Source organism: Cydia pomonella, chromosome 4 (assembly GCF_033807575.1).
Source record: "Cydia pomonella isolate Wapato2018A chromosome 4, ilCydPomo1, whole genome shotgun sequence".
Lineage (NCBI taxonomy): Eukaryota > Metazoa > Arthropoda > Insecta > Lepidoptera > Tortricidae > Cydia > Cydia pomonella.
In genome coordinates, this window is record NC_084706.1 from 6,986,710 (window position 1) to 7,007,828 (window position 21,119).

The window sequence follows — 21,119 nt, forward strand, 5'->3', positions numbered from 1 at the left end:
CTGGTAGGCGTCTCGAGCGACCCTAGGGCAGGCTCGTTCTTTGCCCAGAGGCTAGGCTTAGCTATTCAGAGGGGGAATGTCGCTAGCATTTTGGGGAGTTTTCCGGAGGCGGGTGATTTTGGGGAAGTTTTTTATATTTAGTTTATTTTATTTTTATTTTTAATATTTTAATTGTATCTAGTTATTGCTTGTTTAGTTTTATAGTTAGTTGTAAGTTTGATTTGTGTTTGTTCTTTTTAAAGTGTTCGTCTGTAAGTTGTATATCTGTATTATGAAATAAAGACAAACTATATATGTACTGTTTTAATAAAAAAAAGCAGATTTTTATTCTTCAATACAAGGCTTAACGTTTAACGACTTCCATGTGGTTAAAAAAATCTCTAAATATTCGTGATTAACACTTGACTACGATAAGTACTTGACGTCAATAGAATCCGAACCCAGAACCTCCGGCGTCTTAAGGAAGCTTGGAAATGCATTATCTCTTTTATTGCATATTATAATATCTCTTGACATCAGTTACCTACGTTTCCAAGAAAAAACGTTTGAGTACTAAACCTTCATAAAATATGCCATAAAGATGCTCTGATTATTAAAACAAACAGTTAAAGATAATTACTTGGATAATGAGATGACTCAAATGCTAATCACATACTTGCATAAAGATCACATGCTCCAATTCCATATATCTTTATGACAAGACAATATCAACAAACCACTGGATGTATCCAGTTCAGACACACGTGTGTATGTCTAAAGAACTAAGTAATACTCGTATAAATACATTTTAATGAGTTTCTCATACAAATTGATTGTTACGGGCATGCATATACCTACTGAGTGATAACGGGATCTACTGAAAAAAAAAAACCGTGAGATAATCGATGACAAAAATAATACATGTTCCCATACGTTTTGGCTACTTTGAGTTCTTAAAGCTATTTATAAACCAGGTAGTTATCTGTTTTTTTTTTCGTGATTTTTAGGTTGAACCCATGAGAAATGTTATTCATCTTCATTTACTTTTTCTCCTGTGACGTAATCGCCCAGTATGTTTTAGAAATAAGTACGACATTAAATTCAATCAATCAAGAACCTTAAACATCATTGATTAGTAACATTATTTCTTTCCATCAGTCCGGCTTCCTCCAGTTTGACACCGACATAATTATTCGCTAGCATGTACGTAACTTCTTTCTATGATTCTGGCTCATACTCGCATATTAGTGGGAGTGCGAGCGAGATGTATAGAAACTAAGTTACGCAGATTTTAGCGAATATATCAGTTTGACACTGCTAAAGCAGTCGTGGTAAAGCTAATGGTTCCGACAAAATTCGGGAAAATTTATTTCTAATATCTGAATTAAACCAAGAAGCTAATAGAAGAATCATTTGTGATGTATTTTTAAAATCAATTCACAAATAATATCATTACTTAACTAAATCATGTGCAAATACTGCTTGTTGATATAAAATAATCTGCGAGATCGAAAGATAGCAACCTACAAACAAGTTTACAAAGTATCTGAGTTAGACCAAAATAAAATAAAACTAACACAGACTTTTTAATAACGAATGCACTAGATATGCAATAATGAATATAGCAGTAATTAACTAAGTTATTTTATTAGTTTCATCCCCCCTAACTAAAAGCCGGATGCATACCATAATGTTTGAGCATATGCCAGTTCCGCAGATCGCGTCCAATTCAACCCTGCTTCCTCCAGCCTTCCAGCCAAACGTAGCGTATAGATTAATTATTCAAAAACCTATGAATACACAAGAATTTTAATGTTCATTGAATAATTGAATTATTTTTACATTGTAAGATATATTTTTAATAAGGTTAATGAATGGATTATTTTTCGTGGATTCGATTTTATTAGGTTCGGTTAGTAGTGACATTTTCATTTTGTAATTTTATATAGTAAATATACCATTCAACAGATATTTTTTCAGTTTTTAATTAAGCTAACAATTTGCAAATAGATCAAAATCCTGCGGTATTCTGAACTTTATAAGCATCGTCTTGATTATTGTAGTCCATGACTGCCAAGACCAGGGGACCTAACCAAGTTGACAATAGTTTGCAGTAAAAGAAACGACTCTCTATTGTACTCTTCCATATTAGTCCGATAGAGGCTGATAGCGTTTCGTTTCGTTTCTCTGCGAACGATCGTCAATAGAGTAGACCCCAGTTATCAAAAAGCTTTTATCAAATATAAATCACCATCATCAACCTGTGTAACCAGTATTCAAGATTTGCTCGTCGTGACGTCGTAAATTATGGACAACTTCTTATAGCACGTTTAGTAAGGATCTATTAAGCCGTGCCCTTAATCTTGATGCAATATATTCTTGTGCATTCTTGAATGGGTAGGTATGCCTAAACGGATAACAAATTGACCAATTGATGAGCAGCAAATCCTCTAAATATGACCAATCCGTACACGAGCAATTTTTTTAGCCATCAAATACAGTGTCATCTGTACTACAGCTGTAACGATTAAATCAGCATCCACTCGTAGGTCTACCCCGCAGTTGAGTTTGTTCACGTTGACCTTACCTTACCTATTTATCAATTACACGTATGAAATTTAGGGACTAAATTACTAACTCAACATACCTTTATTTATTTCCAAAATGGTAGGTATCTTATATGCTGATTGCTGACTATTAAAATTTAATATAAGTAATTAAAAGCAGCGAAGAGAAAATATATATTGTAAAATAAAACTACGTCCCTCGACAAATTAAAAACCGAAAGTAGTATCAACCCCTAAGGATGAGAATTCCATAAAAGGGTTAGTTATTCGCTTTCTATCATTGATAGGCGACTCCCACTGGGGTGCGCTCGGAGCGATCTAGTCACGTTTTTTTTACCTTTTCCATTTCTAATTGGGAGCACGTGCAGTGTTTCCGTTCAGCCACGTGGCGCAAGCGCATTCAAATATTAAAATATTCGTTCCGCTCGTTTCTGGCCACTGCGCACTATCAATTGATATCATATAAGCACAAAAGGGTAAAACACGGGCTGACAGGAAAATAAAGGTAATCTGATTTTTTTATCATTTTCTATGGCCTCCGTCAACGTCTATTATACTAATAAATCTAATGATAATGGGCAATCAAGATCTGTGTGAGGCCGACGTGACAATGTTCTGTTATTGATTTGTCCCATATACAAATACGTATCTTATAATGTAAGTGTGGTTGCACAACATTTGAAGTTCGTTTTTACTTTGTTTTATACATATTGCCCGTTAAAATACATTATGAAGATACTACAATGTAAATTAATACCTACCTACATTTTTATAGTGACGTATTTGCACTCTGTGAATTTGATTTCTATGCCACTTCGTGCCTTGTCAATCTTTCAAATTGATTTTCACTTTTATGTGTACATAGTTAAAAATTGTACTTTTAAAAGTCAATGAAAATTTTTGAAAGTAGATAAATTTAAAGTACTTATCGAGTCGTTTAGTAATAATGCATAATTGTATATCTCCAACTCTCACGTGTCATTAAACATGCATTTATGACTAATCTCTGAGATGTGTACCTACTCCCTTTGTCGCAATTTTGTTCTTATCTTTCACCAATGTCATTGCCCGTTTGGATATTATGTTGGCTAAGAAAGTTAGTCACCGTCGTTAAGTTGTGATAAATAACTGTAATTACTATATTAATAATTCCTAAATTTCATAATATGATTAATCAAAGATCCACAACACTGTCTCAAGCTGCTTGCAAGTACCGGCAAAAAGCCAAAACGTTTGCATATACGTACCTGTCTATAGTTATACCTATATGTAGTGACATAATCATCATCTTTAGATACTCTAATGTAAATTACTGCTGCAACTCTCCCAATAATTCCCAGTAATTATGGCAATTGAGATGTAGTCGCTCACCACGGGTTTTATAACAACGCTGCAAACCAAAGTTACCTACTCAAAATCTCAGAAACTAGCTATGCTTGAAGTATCTCTGCGACAGTAGAAAGTAGCCAGACTTCTGTGGTACACAGCATGAAAAAAAAGGAAATCGGGGTTAAAATCGGTCCATTCCAGTAGTATTACTTGCATTTACTTATAAAGTCGTCGTACACTAAAAAAGGAGAAGTTCTCTGATTGATTACGTTTACCTATATTTTCTATCGAGGCCTATGTCACATTAATAACATCCGCACACTTTACTTCATAAACACTCACCGAGGCCACTCCAAAAATAGCCAAATCCACTCTCCAGATGTTATCCTGGTGACTTTTTGTCGTGCGCCGATAAAAACTCGTCGCGTACCACGAACGTGGGAATCGGTGCATGGTCCATATGGTAGTGGGATGAGACGTCCACGTGTCACAACACTTGCGAGGTTTCCGGGCTGCACCGACCTGAGCAGTCTGGGCCGCTACTCAAAGTGGTGAATCCACTATGTACACCTACTCATAAATAGTATGAAAATATAGCTAAGCACGTAACTATCTTTTTGGTATTACGTTAACAATTGTCATCAGCATAACTGTACCACAGAAATATTAATACAGTCATCTACATAAATTACTTATTATTCTATTTTTAATTGGTTTTACATAGGAATCGTTTTTAGAGTAATAATTTACAACGGATTTATTAGATTAATAGAATATAATAGTCTCATTGTATGGGATCATCTTCTTACGCATAGTATTTCATTACTGTGCAGGTATCGTAAAAAACAAATATGTAAGTAGGTTGGTTATTGGATTACAGTAAAAATCATAAAAATGTATGGAATATATTTATTTTAAATGCATGTAATTTATATATATATATTTTTTTCGCATTGGAAGTCCCTTACTGACGATGCCGGTCCCGTATTGGCTTATAGAGCCACGAGAGACGTCCCTCGCATACTTATAATCGCTGCTTAAATCATCTGTCAAGATGTTAAAGGCCTCATGGGGCCTCATGATGAATTTATATTAGAATGTCACATATCTATTACAATACGTTACAAATACAAAAAAGGCACATTTATGTCAAATAATGCTTACCTATTTGTTTTCCTTAATTTGATTAGTCGGGTTTTGGGAGCTGCAACAACGTTTTATTTTTAAACCTACATATCATAACTTAAGATAAAAATATTGTAAGTAGGCAGTAGGCAGGTACTTACATAAAAATGCATCGTTTTGATGGTTAAACATTAATGATACTTTACATATCCAAAGAAATCTTTAACAAATAACACGAGAAAATACGTTGTTAGAATGCAGTTTGTTTAACTAAAGAACTGGGGCCTTATTCGAGATGCACAACTGTCAAATTTTGCGTCCACATCAAATCAACACTTGATTCTATCGCATGTTGATTGTATCAAGTGTTGATTCTATCAACTGTGGATATTATCATTTGGAACAATCAAAACTCATTCATAGAAAAAATAATCAAACAAAAATCAACTTTGTTTATTACTACTATATAGTTTGAAATGGCTCTGAACTCGAAGTGGTTCGGTTTGATTTGATTGTCACCTGACTGTGGATTGCTAATGTCAAATTTTGACAAGTGTTGATTTTATTGCTAGACTTTATTGTCCATGGGCTTGGGCACCATCTTGGATTTTTTGACGTACGACAGGGAATACCCTTCCTTTCCTACAATATATGGCATAGAGTAAAGCGTCTTTTTTTTTTTAAACATAAGTTTACAGGAATCAGCGACATCTTGTATTCGATAGGATAAGTAATGCGCTATGAATAATGCGGCGGCGAGTAGTGAAACTGTACCTGACAACGTCAATCAATTAAAAAGTGACCACACAGTTGATGGTCGATAAAGGCGATTATTAATTGAATTTTAACGACAATAAAGAACTATTGACATGCGATCTTTTTGTTGAACCCACACCTACACGTCGAATAATGCTCGCTTCACATATTCTCCTATAAACGCTCAAAATTGTAAAAAAAAATGATGCAATTTACTCCGCACCCAGTCTCAAGTTGCTTCTAAACCACGTTCACGAACCAAGTTGTAACCTAACACATCTGTAAATATAAGGCATATGATTTAGAGATAAAGTCCGTTTTTTTTAAATTACGAGATGGTTCATGAATAACCTTTATTACTATAAAAATAATACTACTTTTGTCAATTTTTTTTTCTGTATTGCGCTATTACATAATGCATAAAATTGATATAAAGATAGGTACCATAGTAGCTCGCTCACTTGGTCTATCAACAACTATTTTAATGCTCTTTGTACTCGTATACGCGACCCCATTGTATGTACAGTCGCCATCAGATATATTACTTACCAAGACCTAAGTACCTATTATTTATATGTACCTACACAAAGAGAATTCCTATGTTAAAAGGAGATTAAATACATATTTTGTTATTCAACTACAAATAAAATAAAATTTATCTTTTTCAGTTAACACATTTTTTTACCGATTTCTTTAATAAAATAAAACATTAAAGTATTATGTGACTATATTTCATTGTCTTCGGTGTAGATTATTTACTGATGTTCCAATTTCCTGTATCAGTTTGGTACCAGGAAATATAAAAACTACACCTCTTCAAAAACTTTGCTGGTAGTTCGACATCTGTAAGTTTAAATATAAAACATGATAAAAACACTTAAGTCAAAAACGTATACATAATATATTTGCCCTATATTCTGGTCGCTCGGTAGGGTGCTCAGAAGGCTGGGTGCATTTCCGCGCTGGTTAACAATGCTGATCCTCTGGTCACCAGAAGCCTATATAAGGCGCTCTCATAGAGCCACACTAGTGCCCTAGAGTATCAAATTCAACCCCAAGTGCCACAAATATGTAGTAAAGGGTTTACATTCTGGATCAAGAACATGGAATACTGTTCGCTAGTAAGGCCATAGGTATTAGAAAAAAATAATAGTAGGACACGGCCGTGGTCATGGTAGGTGGTACAGGTGGGCCAGGCAAGCTCTGAAATTATGCACCTATTTTACTATAACTTTGTTCACCTGTGTATATTTACGGTTCCCATGATAATCATTTTTAATATGTAGCCCGTGTAATCGGGCTGTATCATTGGTCTCATATTTTTTAACACAAAATCATAATTAATTAATCATTAATGTACCTATTTTGCAAAATTTTCTTGCATATAATAATATTGTTTACTTCAATTGACGTGTTTATTATTTACGTTACTATGTCAACGTTAATACTTAAAAAATTATAACGTGAAGGTTGAGTCCGCAGTACAGTTACAGTTTACGTACATAGTGGCATTAGCACAGTCGGATTAGGACCAAACTCGAAATGTCTGAACAGTCATGAAATTTGGTATGTATATACGTTAAAGGCCCCTTTTTCATGCCCACACCATTTGACATTTGGGGACCTCGAGGAACCGCAGCCATCTTGGAAAATGTGGACCATCCAGGAGAAATTCGCGTTTTACTCTAAATCTACGTTCTTTATTCAATAATCGTGTAAGGCAACATTCAAGCTTATAAAATTCTACATAAAATAGTTTTAGACATCTTTGCGAAAAAAAATGATCTTGCTTTAAAAAATACTTGCTAAACCCAGATTTAGCCCTTATACCCTTTCATGGGATATTCTCTTAATAGGAAACTTGGAAGAAAAAAATTCCACTTTTAACTATACATTTGTACATAATCTACCCCAATATCAATATTTTACTTGACTGCAACTTAACCAGAAAGTAGGGTTATGGGTATGAGTACTGAGGATTCAGGACACCCTGTAGCTTAGGATACTGGACGGATTTTTTAAATGACGTATTATTTAGCCCTAAACCTTTTTCTTCGGTTAATTTTCGTTACTTTGTATTGCATAGCACTTGTATACTAACTGTGGATCTACTGATGTCTGTTTTACTGTACTCCGCTCAATAGTTTAGGCGCTAGAAGAAAAAATATGATTTAATATTCGGAGTCCTCTCAAGGCGGCTGTATTGATTTTTCTTTAATAGAACAAGTAAAAGTAGGTTGTGAATGGCAAGAAGAATCTAACGATACGTCATTTAAAAAAATCCGTCCAGTATCCTAATACCTAGCTACTGGGTGTACTGAATCATCAGTACTTACACCCATAACCCTTCTTTCTGGTTTAGTCACAGTAGAGTAAAATGTTAATATTGGGGTAGACCACGTACAAATGTATAGTTAAAAATAGAATTCATATTCCTCCGAGTTTCCTTTTAAGAGAATGCCCCCTGGAAGTGTATAAGCGTTAAACTTAGATTCAGCAAGTATTCTCTATAACAAGATGTATTGTTCTGCAAAGATATCGAGGACTTTTTTGTGTAGAATTTAATAAGTTTTAATGTTGACTGTTGTGTTGATGGTACATATTTTCCAAGATGGCTCGGATTCCTCGAGGTCCCCAAATGTTAAATGGTTTGGGCATGAAAAAGGGGCCTTTAATTTATATACATAATAAATTTCATGACTGTTACAGAGATTTCGAGGTTGGTCCTAATCCGATTATGCTACATTGTGCGTCCGCAGCAAATTCGGTTCTCCATACAAATGTAGTTACTTACGCTCTCATTTTAAAATGACTTGCTAGATTGCTCTGAAACTTTGTACTTACAATAGGATATGGTATGTCTATGCCTATAATTAATTTAAAACATAAATGTGAAATGAGAGCCAATTAAGTTCAATATTAAGAATATGTGTCGTTGTTGACTCGCCGACAACGGAATTGAGATCTATATGGGTGCCATGTTCTGTGCTGTGTAGAAAATCCTGAAATTATAAAGGATTTGTCTTGGCTAGTTTTTACGTATAGGCTACGTATTACCGAAACGTCACAAACACCACGAAGGTTCGGCTTGTACGGGCCCTCGTTTTTTCTATATTCTTATACGCTGCGGAGACCTGGACTATCCGAAAGACAGAGGAGAAGACGATAGACGCCCTAGAAATATGGTGCTGGAGGAAAATGCTGGGGATATCCTGGACCGAGTTTCGGACTAATGTCTCCATCCTTAAAGAACTCCGTATCAAGCAGCGCCTTTCGACTCTCGTAAAGACCCGCATACTCAGTTTTTTCGGTCACGTCTCGAGGAGGAACAACGACTCCATAGAGCGTCTAGTGGTGCAGGGTAGAGCAAACGGAAAAAGACCGCGCAAAAGGCCACCTATGCGATGGACTGACCAAATCAAATCTGCCATGAAGGGTCCCCTGAACGCATTTGCCAGAATGGCCCCCAACCGCGAAAAATGGCGAGAAATCGTACGGCAAGCAACATCTGCGCCTGATATCAGCAGTTGACCACGACGCTCTGCAAAGAGTACAACGACAAAGAAGAAGAAGACGTATCATATTTGTCTAAAATTTGGTTGGTTGGTACACACACAAGGGATAGTCTCTAGCTAGGTACGGGGTGCCACACTCGTCAGCGCGACGGCGATATTTTTTACCTTTTACCTAAAAATCTCAAATTTGTGTACGGGCTCAGCTCCTGTTTCGTCTTAAGCCTGAATTTAACAGATTCTGACTCACAGGGGGCTTTGAGCATGCTGTTGCGTTCGTTTTCAAATTTTGAAAAAAAGAACTAGCCTAACAACACAATAAATGCTTGTTTTTCCGCATTCTTCACTATATCTCCCTGTGTCACTACTATCTGACCTTCTAACCCAGAGGGGAAAATATACCTTATTGGGGCTACTCCATCTTCCTCATGATAATATATTTTACTTTACTGAAAAGCAATCGGTACATGTTACAAGATGCACATTGTTAAGAGCCGGGGTTAGAACCCACGACCATTGGTTTTAAAATGAAGCTTTGTATATAATTTGTATTTTTATAATAAATCTGTTTTCTTGTTGACATTTTGTGGTATTGTATTGCTTTATGTTAATTGTCAAGATAGTTCTTTCATCCTGGACAATTGTCACATGCGTCACATGTACGTTTTATGATAGATCTACATCGACGCAACTGCATGTCATTGTCAAAGAGCATATAATCACTACGTTTTAAGAGACGGGACTTCCATACTAGCGAGTGGAATCAGTTTGTTTCGCAAATCATTAACAAAATGTACGACAAAGAACTGTCAAAGAACCATAGTACCAACATAAGCGATTTAAATAATGTAGTACGCTACACGCTTACGATTCTTATCGATATCGATAAAATGGGGAGGGTTGAAACATAGGCTCCTGTCTACAAATTTTGTACTCGAAATCAGGTTAGCATCGAGTCCACATTTAAGTTGTATGTTATATAGTGGATAGTTCTTAATTGGACTACTATCTGGTCGGGCTTAATGTGGACCCGAATTATTTTAATACAGTTTTTAAGTCGTGTTTTTTTTATTTTATTAAATGCTTGATTTTCATAATTATGTGCACATACATGTTTGAATAAATGTAACTTTTCTATGGGAAGATGTATCAGGTCTTCGTTCCCAACAAATTTGGCCCACTGCCTGCATCTGAAAACATACAGCCTTGGAAAAACATGACTTTATCTACAGTTTATATTCCATGTGTTTGCTAATGAGATGATCAACTGATTATTTCGCGCTAATATGCATCTATAAATCATGTTTTTCGGCATCCAGTTATCAACAACCCTTTACCAATGCTTTAACTTTTTATGTATTTATATGTCTGTTAATCATGAGAACGGGTCTGGCCTTGTTGGCAGCGACCCTGCCTATGAAGCCGATGGTCCCAGGTTCAAATCCTGGAACGGGCATTTATTAGTGTGATGAGCATGAATATTTGTTCCTGAGACATGGGTATTTCCTATGTATTTATAAATACTTATAAATTAGGACTATGTACATATATATATATATATATATACATTATTACACAAACTGACTTAGTACTAAAGTATGAATGGCATGTGTTGTGGGTATATATATATATATATTGTTGTCTAAGTACCCACAACACATGCCATTCATACTTTAGTACTAAGTCAGTTTGTGTAATAATCTCCTATAATATTTCTTTATTTATCATAAAAACAGAGATTAATTTTCTTACATTTTAGAATAAAGATAAAAAAAATATGTTAACTAATGACCATTAATGCATAAGTAATAGATAATGTATGCATTATTAATCTTCGACGAATTAATTATGGTCATATTGCATGCTAGTTCTAAGGAAATTTCACATATTTAATTTAATTATTTACACTGATATACAAATAAAACTACAGTTATCGATACTTATAGTACATCCCTAGTTCACAACGAAAAATAATGTAAAATATCTAATTTTCGATGTGTTTATAGCCTGCTGACCCAAAATAAGGTCAAAAGTATCTAAAGCAATACTTACCAGTCTTCATCCAAGGGAAATTTCGCCATAAAATCCCTTTTTTCGTGATTTTCTCGAGTGGCTCGCTTGCCACATATTTCACACTTAGTAAACCGTTTTCTCGCTGGCATTGTAACAAACTCGCTCTTTACTCTGATCACGGTTGACTATTTTCGATTTTTGCACTAAATAATAAAGAAATTACACGAAATACCCGAACAAAACATTGAAGCCTTCAAAACAAACAAAGCAATTAGGCTGACAGTAGACTTGATGTAAACTTGACAGAATAAATAGCACTGACGTTTTCTTTTTCTTCGTTGGCAATGATTTGCGAAACAAATTCCATACAAAACTTTTTTCTTCCTAGTTGCGTCAGCCTGATCGGAATTTGGCAGCTAACTCCATCTTGTGTCCAGTAGAAGAATCAAAATCGTACAGGTAAAACTACTCTCTGCCTTAGGATCCCCTTTTAAATGTCATAAATCCAAACATGGCAGCCATACCCATCGACAAAAAAGTCTACCGTTGATCTAATTTCATTTGACAGTTAACTAATACGTATTCGACACGCTTATATTTGACAACTAGAATCCTGACTAGAGCTGGGACTGCGTACCAAAAGTACGTCTCTGTTACTCGTACCAAAAGTACGTCTAAAATACCAGTTTTACGAGTATGACCCCCAATAGGCAGTTTACGTATTTGCCGTGCTTAGGCGTCTTACAAATAAGGATTATTTATACAAATATCGACTTATTATTTCGGTAAGGGTCGGAAATATGGTGACGTTTTGAGTGAAGGCTATGAATCTATTGTCATATTTTTGTTATATATTATTACATTATTTTTAGATACAACAGACACCCAGACGACCATCTGTTAACAAAATTTTATTTTACCTAAAGTAACGGTAAGAATGGAGGTACGAGGTGATAAAAGTTTCATATTTGTTTTATTTCAGAAATCAAAGTCCGTACTTTTAAATACTCGATAAGCTAAAAGTAGTCTATTACAAATAACCTGTTCCAAAAACTATTCCGGTACAACGCCCCGCCTCTAGTGTGGATATTGTTCACTGACAGGTGGTGATAATAGCAATTCGACAAGTCACAATATTTCTCACATCAAATGGAAATCAACACGAAACGTCACTTTTAGCATGTCGAATAAGGGCCCAGCTGTCTGCGTGATAATGGCACATTTTACTTATCAATGACACATATTGTTATCTAGTTATATTTAAATTGGTTTTATCAGACTTTAATTCAATAAATCTTTTAATTAACAATAATGGTACAGGTACACCCAGCCGCTAAAGTGCATATCCACTTAATGAATGAATTCCATTCATAATGTGTCAATGCAATTTTGCAACTCGCTGTACATAATTACCGAAACAAATAATTTATTTTCTAATTATAAATAGTCTAACTAATTACTAGTTCGTGTACCTATTTACTTAACAGCTTGTATAATTTTACTAATGTTAAATATCTTAACTGTTATAATAAAGCCTACTTACAGTTAAGAGATCCTCAAAAGTATTATATTCATAGTAAAAAAAATTATACAGTTCCGTCATCAGGAACAGGTTTCGTATTTGTTTGTTTTCTATTTCTAAAGTGCTCTTCAATTTCTATTAAAGTTTTACCTCTCGTTTCTGGTAAGCAGAAGAATAAAAATATAGTACCCAGCATAGTAGATAATCCATAAAATAGGTACGTTCCGTGGTGTCCTATGCTTTCGAACATTGCAGGTGCAGTTTTTATCGTCCCAAAGTAAGCTACTGAGGTAGTCATGACACTGAAGCCTGAGCCTAAACCCCTCGTCTCCGTGGCAAACAACTCCCCAACCATATTCCAGGGCAAAGGTACCACACCAAAATTAGAAACAATAATATAAATAGCTATCAGACTTAGGGAAACTATTGGCGATATATGTCTTATGACACGGTTATTGACGAGATATAAGTAACCAGATAGTGCTATTAGCGTAAGACATGTAGACATTCCACTGAATAAAGCCATTGGTCGACGACCAAGTTTACGAAGTAGGAAACACGCAACAACTAAGGATACGCATCTTAGAATATCTATACTCAACATAGCTGCACTCGATGTACTTCTGTTAGCATGGTTCCCGATGAGCTCTTTCATCATCTCTGTAGTGTACGCGCAAATAACATTCACTCCAGTTAGCTGCGTTAAAATAAAGAACACGATCATTATGCAAAGAGGTTTCCAAAATTCAGGCTTTCTTATATTAGCCAGTAAGGTTTTTAATTTACTCTTTGATTTATCTCTTTGGGATTGCTCAAATATAATTTTGTCAAGTTCATTTTTCATCTCAGGGCTTGTTCCGCGGTACCACTGAAATGATTCTATGCAATCATCGATTCTGTTTTTTGAAGCTAGCCAGGTAGGAGACTCCTTTACACAATACGTCAAAATGCATCCGATTAGCGGAAATAATCCACAAAGTAGAGCTGCGTACTTCCAGTGCATTAGTGTTCCAAAAAGATGCGACATGAACACTCCGAAAGCTATCGCCAGTGACAAACCGGCTAAAAATACAGATCTATTTAGAGGGCTGCTGACTTCCCCAACAAACACCGAGCCCAAAGGACCAAGCCAGCCTTGGCAAAATCCAGTGATGAATCTTCCAAATAGCACTAAATATATATTGTCTGCGAAGCCAATGATAGCCCATCCGGCCATATATGGAAAGGATAGCATAATCTGAGAACTTCTTCGGCCAAACCTCTCCATCAAGTATCCCGATATCAGGTTGCCAAATATAAGCGCAAATGAGGCGGCAGCAGCTGAAAAAATAAACAAATATTCGTATTAGATATGAATACGCACCTCAAAGTAAAAAGAGTGTGCAAAGTAAGAAGCGCATCAGGCATGCCGCACAAAATCTCATGAACTTTATTGCCCACCGGTCAATCAAGTTCAATCAACTGGCGTGAAATGACGCAGAACAGAGTAAATAAATAAACACGAGTATTAGATATAGGACAGTCTTACACCTAAAAGTCTTATAGTTCCACGTCCATGTTTAGTAGGGTAAAGGCATCAGTGCTCAGCCATGCACCAATGGTCAGCCTCTCTTGGTTATTTTTGGTTGTACTTAGCAAAGTTTTTCTAATTTTCATGACAAAATTAGGTGATATTATAAATTGATAAACTATTAAATGAAAAATAGCTTAATGTATTTAAAAAAAATGTCTATCATGGACCACAGGATTAGTCTACTTCAGAGAAGTGCTGTCTTCTGACATAAAGGATACGAGAATAGCGTAGTATTTTGGTAAGACGTTAGCAGCCGAATTGTGATTTTTTGTTAAGAGAATGGGGACTGCTTTATATTGTGATTTTTAAGGTGGTTCATTATTGGGAACTACTTTTTTGTACAAAATCCAATAGTCAGCCTCCCCTCGCTGACTAAGTGGTTTGAGTCAGTAATTTTAAAATGGTTGTAAAACCAAAAGTCAGCCGACTATAGGATTCAAGATTTTTATTTATTTTCTAATTAATCGAAATTCGTTAAATCAAGCACCTTTAAATATTTACATTATTAAGACTTTATTTGATTGAAATACATCGATTACCCAGTAGTCAGCCTGTGGCTGACCACTGGACACTGAGATCACGGAACTTAGAACCCACGAGTCAGCCTTTAAAATGGGATGGCTGGTCACTGGGTACTTAAAGGTTGTCTATTACTATAGTACACAGGGGACTGATTACTGGTAAAAAAGGCCCTTTAAATATATTTAATGGAATATTTCCAAATGCTAAATTCAATTACGTTTTCTTATTTATATATATAAAAAAAAAACTTTATTAAAATTTTTAATATTAAAAACATGTATGATTCTTATTGGTCTATTAATGGGCGAATCAAACGATCTTGAACATAGAAATTTCGTAAAAAGGCTGACTATTGGTGCCTTCAATCTAGGTAGGATATTACCTAGATTGAAGGCACGACATTCATAAATACCTACCTGAACTGGTACGGGTACCTTATTAACGATTTGCGCAAAGCTTTACGCGACACAGCGGGTATTCGTTGATAGACTAATACCTAAACTTTAGAAGCAGATACACGTACCTACCCAAGACTCCATTTCAGTGTTGAGTTTGTGGTCGAGTTTATTCCGGCCGTGCTTCAGCTGAGGTATGAGAACCGCGGAGAAACCGGCCGTGGCTCCAACTCCACAGTTGAGCATCACTGTACCGAGCGCCGCCAATGCCTGCCATCAACATATGTATTTATTTAAATTTCGGGCGCTTCTATTAACAAATTTTACTCGAGATAACTCGATCGATTACGTAAGCTGTTACGATATGCTATGAACAGCTTGCGTAATCGAGTTTTCTCGAGTAAAAAAAAATTGGGGACTTCGAATCGATTTTTTTTTTCGAATTTTCATTAGTACAGAATCTTTGGAAATAACGAAAAAGAATAAACTCACTGTCTCAAGTGAATTATGGTATCGTTGCAGACGTTTCTGCCGAGTACAAAATTAATTTAGTACTGAATATGTACGAGTAGCTAGGGTAGACCAGGTGCAATTGAACCACACGACAAGTACCTAAACCATCGTCCATATTTCGATATTTTCTCCTTTTAGTATAATACGTTCTAATTATCAAAGTAAATACATATAAACTAATTACGGGCAGGTAACATTATATTTTATCTTTTACAATTAAATCGCAGTGGCATCAAAAAGTCACAGTACAGGAATAAATTTTATTTATATAATTTTGGATTTTGAATACTCGGTATTAAGAATATCTACAATTTGTTTTTTTTTTTCGTACTTTATAGAAATGATGTTAGCTTAAAAACAAACGGATGTTCTACGTAAAACTACGCATATATTTGATGTTTGAATTTGAGAACGAATTTAACAATGAAATACTCTTCAACTTATTATTTTGGGTTATATTGATATTGAAATATCTAAGTAATACAATTGAAGCGTCAATATTCCCATAAACGTATGGCGCCAGCTCGTGTAAACCGATCTTGTAATTACTTACGGTAGGCCGGGGTCAATTGAACTTCATTTGATATAACCGCTTATAAATTAGAATCTAAAGTTACCAAATTAAAAGTGTATAGATTAATGCATTTTATCGTCATTCCATACATAATTTATCGTATTTCGTTTTACATTTGCATTTTTTTATCGATTTGTTGTGCCACAAAGACCGAAGTAAATATATTTGGGAAAGATAAAAGTCGGTTCATTGATTATTATCTGCATCTCTGCAAATTTCATCAATTGGTGCGGGAGAATTGGCATTGGCATGTGTTATTGTTAGTATGTGTCAAATTAAGTTTCACAGACAATACACAGATCTAGCTTCTAATTACTGCAATCATAAGTTTTAGTACCTACATTAGTAAAACGAATACCCTTTCTTAGCACAGCTCAAAACTACATCAGGATCCTTTGTAGTCAATATAAGTCCCAACCAAAAATGAGGATCCATTACCAAGTGAAACTTAACATTCTGCACGTGTACGACACTTATTTAGTACCTACTATTAATTGATTTGAAAAACTCTTAAATTTACTCTTAAATTTATACAAAACTTTAACTTAATCGTGGTTAAAGTCTCGGAATGACTAATGTATGCATAGATATTATGTACATATTTACATAATATTGTGATATCAAATGCCATACATTGTACGAGTATAAAACAAGGGCAGCACGTGGAAGTCATATCATTAATGATTTGTTAAGTTGCATTTTCACTATCTCAAGTTCACTGAACGTAGGTTTATTATAACTTATTGCCTGTATTTATCCTAATGAACTTAGTATATGTATTCTAAAATTACTGCATTTTATCTATAAAAACTTTTAGTTTACACAAAGTTATGAATCATTTAAACATTCGCATTTTGGACACATTTTAAAATTGCGATACCCGTATTTAAATATGTTATAAAATAAATACATTTACACTATTTTTCTTTTATTTGCCAACAATAATCTTGTACTATCGCGAATCTGCCGCTAGAACGTAAAGGGTCACAGTTCAATTTACAACTATAGTAAAGCACACGTATTTCCTAATTACAATGCAAACAAGGAATGCCAAGGAAGTCCGGTCGGTCATTGCCTAATCATGATTCAATGCCTATTAAAGACTAGGTACTTTAGGTTAATAAATGCATCGAAACCAGTTCAAGGGCTTTGAGTAAACGACTCCAGGTTCTGTTAGTTTCCGTTCGTTTTTGAAACATGAATACTGTAAAATAGGCTATATAGGAACCTAGTTTAATAAAACGTGAATGTATTAACGAGCTTTATTTTAATCTTTTAATTATAATTAATAGAGCGCTAAAGTTTTTTCTATTTATTTTGTTAATTCCTGCATAGGCATAGCCAATCAGTGACCTGTACTTTCAAAAGTTCCTTTTCATGCAGAATTTCAAAATTCTAATTCGACATCTTCAGGTGGCGCATTGAGTTAAAATTTTGGAAAACTTGAAAATTCAAATTGTTATTTTATTCACTTTTCAACTTGTATTTTATTTATTTTACAATAAAATACCAAATCATATAGAGAAATATTGATAACAATTTAAACATTAATTGATTTTTTTATTTATAATAATTATAAGTTATTAATTTAAATGATTTTATTATGATTTACTTGTTTTTATTGTGTCAACAAAAGTTATATTTCATAAATACAATAAAATTAAGCTAATCTGTTCAATTATGGAAATATTCAACTTATACAGGGTTAATTTAAATATTTATTGATTTAATATTAGTCTTATAAAAATATGAGGTGAAAATTATTTTATTTTCAAAGTTAGGTATAGGTTAGGTTTTCATAGTTAGGTACTTAGGTTCTAAAGTTCCGCATATAATGCCGTTAAATTAAAAGAAAGATGATATGTATTATTACTAATTCAAAGTAGATAGATAGATAGGATTTTAAAGGGTCGGCAACGCGCATGTAACACCTCTGGAGTTGCAGGCGTCCATAGGCTGCGGTGACTGCTTACTATCAGGCGGGCCGTATGCTTGTTTGCCGTAGTGGTATTAAAAACAAGAGCATGTCGGGCCACGCTCAGTGTAGGGTTCCGTAGTTACTCTTCCGTCACAATAAGCTAAACTGGAGCTTAAAGTATAGTAAATTGTTCACCAAGGGATGAAACGGTACCTTTCACCCGAGTTAAACAAATAGGCAAATTTGCATAATCAGTACCTAATTAAAGTAAGTCTTTTTACTATGAAGGGAAAACTTTTTGCGATAACTCAAAAACAGCTAAACTGATCATGTCCGCTATAGTTTTCATTTAATGTCTTTCTTAAGCTCTACTTTCACAATTTTTTCATATTTTTTGGACCTATGGTTTAAAAGTTAGAGGGGGGGGGGGGACACATTTTTTCATTCTTCCGGAGCGATTATCTCCGAATATATTCACTTTATCAAAAAATGTTCTTGAAAACCCCTATTAGTTTTGAAAGACCTTTCCAACGATACCCCACACTCTAGGGTTGAAACGAAAAAAAAATTTCACCCCCACTTTACGTGTAGGGCAGGTACACCAAAAAAAATTAAATTTTTAGATTTTATTGTACGACTTTGTCGGCTTTATTGATTTATATATCCATGCCAAATTTCAGCATTCTAGCACTAACGACCACGGAGCAAAGCCTCGGATAGACAGACAGACAGACAGACAGACAGACGGACATGGTGAAACTATAAGGGTTCCTAGTTGACTACGGAACCCTAAAAAAAGATACCTACACATTAAAGTTTAACATTTTTCACAAACCTACATTTTTATGACAAAATTATTTTAAAAATTATAAACCAAATCATTTTAGTTGCTGGTCATTTTAGTAAATAATATTCCCAACTGTTTTATTATTAAAAAGTTGGAAACATATATTTCATACGTTTCATACGTTTATCTCAAATTTCTTTTAATATATACAGGTTTATTGTTTTATTTTAAGGCGTAATTTATTTCATGGGTTAAGTAATTTTGTAAACTTACTGCAGTTTTTTCATATATGAAAATAATTGATATCTATATGTAGGTAACTTCGGCATCGTTGCTGGTTAGGATTCAGAATCGGCCCGCTACGCTTTGCCGAAAAGTGACTTAAATTGTCAATTTTTTTAATGTACTTAACTACGTACGTACGTTTACTTTACGTAGACGAAATTTTCGCGCTTTTTACACTAACCACACTTCTCTAAATTATGTAGGTATCACACACCTGTCTCCGATATGGCGTTTTCTTATTGTAATATACATCTTTGACTTCACTGTCTTTTTCTAAACTTTGCTTGTGAATTTTCTCCAATTCCGCAGAAATCACTTTGTTTCCGTGCGCCATGGCGATGGCGAGACACAACCGGTCAGCACTGTGCCACAAGCCCGAAACAAAGTTTTATGTTCTTGCGGATCTCTTAATAGATACGATACGATACTATCTTATCACAATGAGCCAAGCATACTCGAACGCGATCAAATATTATTAGGAACGAACATTTCAGTAATTATATATAATAAGAGTGTATAATGTCATTAATTGCCGCATACGTCAATAATAATTTGATTTATAAACAATCACGTTATCGATTGCAATTAAGGCATGAAAATAATTTCAAAGACTTATTTCATGTTCGTAAGAACGTTACTTTTTGGTTACTAGTGGCAGTTAGGGGTTGGGATTAACAGGAGTTAATTCTTAAAAATCTTATCAAAATCCTCAGTAGCATCCAGTTCCGCTCAAAGGTCGCTATAGAAGCTAAATACTTCAGTATTTACTCAATATACCCGTATTTACTCGTTTATACCCAAATTGGTGGGTATAACTATTTAGAGTGCTGAAAGGGGCATATAAATTTGAAATATAGGTGTAATTTGTAAGCCGCTACTAGATTAAGTACTCAAAATTGTAAGAAATATATATGTTAAGGGGGGCACTGTATACATGTAACTAATAGACACGAAAAAAAATATTCAGAGACCACGAACGTGTGAATAATTTTGGAAAATATCGTATCTAAAGGCCGAAATAATGTTTATCTCACTATAACTTTGGAACCAAAATTCAAAAAAAATTAAAACGTAGCCATAGAATAAAGTACAAAAAAACTTTGAACATGATCGGTTGAGCCATTTTTAAGTTTTGTTTGAAAAACCCTTAATAAAAGGTCGTAAGTGCAGTGTAAACATGCACTTTGGCGCGAAATGCAGTTATCTTAACTTAACTTAAGTCCTATATTTTTAAAGTAAATACCTTCTTTTTTAAAACAAAATTTTTAACAACTACGAGTATGCATTATCACAAATTGGTTCTCACCAGTGATTACCTTTTTTTTTAAATTAAGCGTCTTATACACGGTGTAACATAAGAAAGATTATAACCAGGCACTTCTGAGGCCAAAAGACGGAAAAAAAACTGTTAAGTAACTACATAAGTTTAAGTAAATTTCGGCAAAAAAAAATTTTTGTTTATTTTTTCAAAATTTTTGAAAGATTTGTACATAAAAAGTTAATGTTATGGTAAAATGGGCACTGATAATTAATTTTTACGATTTTTTTGTAATACTTAGTAGTTTTGGCAAAGGTTACTGGTCACTTTTTAACATCTATCAATAAGGATATTTAGAATACGCCCCATAATGGCATCATCGCTACCAAAAAGGCGTTTTACACTAAGTTACAATAAGATGTTTTTTTAACTTTAATTAACTTTAATTTTAATTAACTCTGGAACTAGGCGGAATCCAGAAAAGTTTATAT

The 21,119-nt window shown here is 34.4% G+C and overlaps 1 protein-coding gene across 1 annotated transcript; it reads right to left on the reverse strand.

The window, feature by feature from the left end:
• Positions 1–12,326: 12,326 nt before the first annotated feature.
• Positions 12,327–19,832, reverse strand: LOC133516947 (facilitated trehalose transporter Tret1-like). Its single transcript, XM_061850013.1, has 3 exons — positions 19,585–19,832; positions 15,422–15,563; positions 12,327–14,123 (listed from the first exon to the last, which is right to left on the reverse strand). Exons 1-3 carry the CDS (start codon positions 19,702–19,704, stop codon positions 12,868–12,870), a joined length of 1,518 nt encoding a protein of 505 aa, XP_061705997.1. The 5' UTR covers positions 19,705–19,832; the 3' UTR covers positions 12,327–12,867.
• Between the last annotated feature and the right edge of the window lie 1,287 nt (positions 19,833–21,119).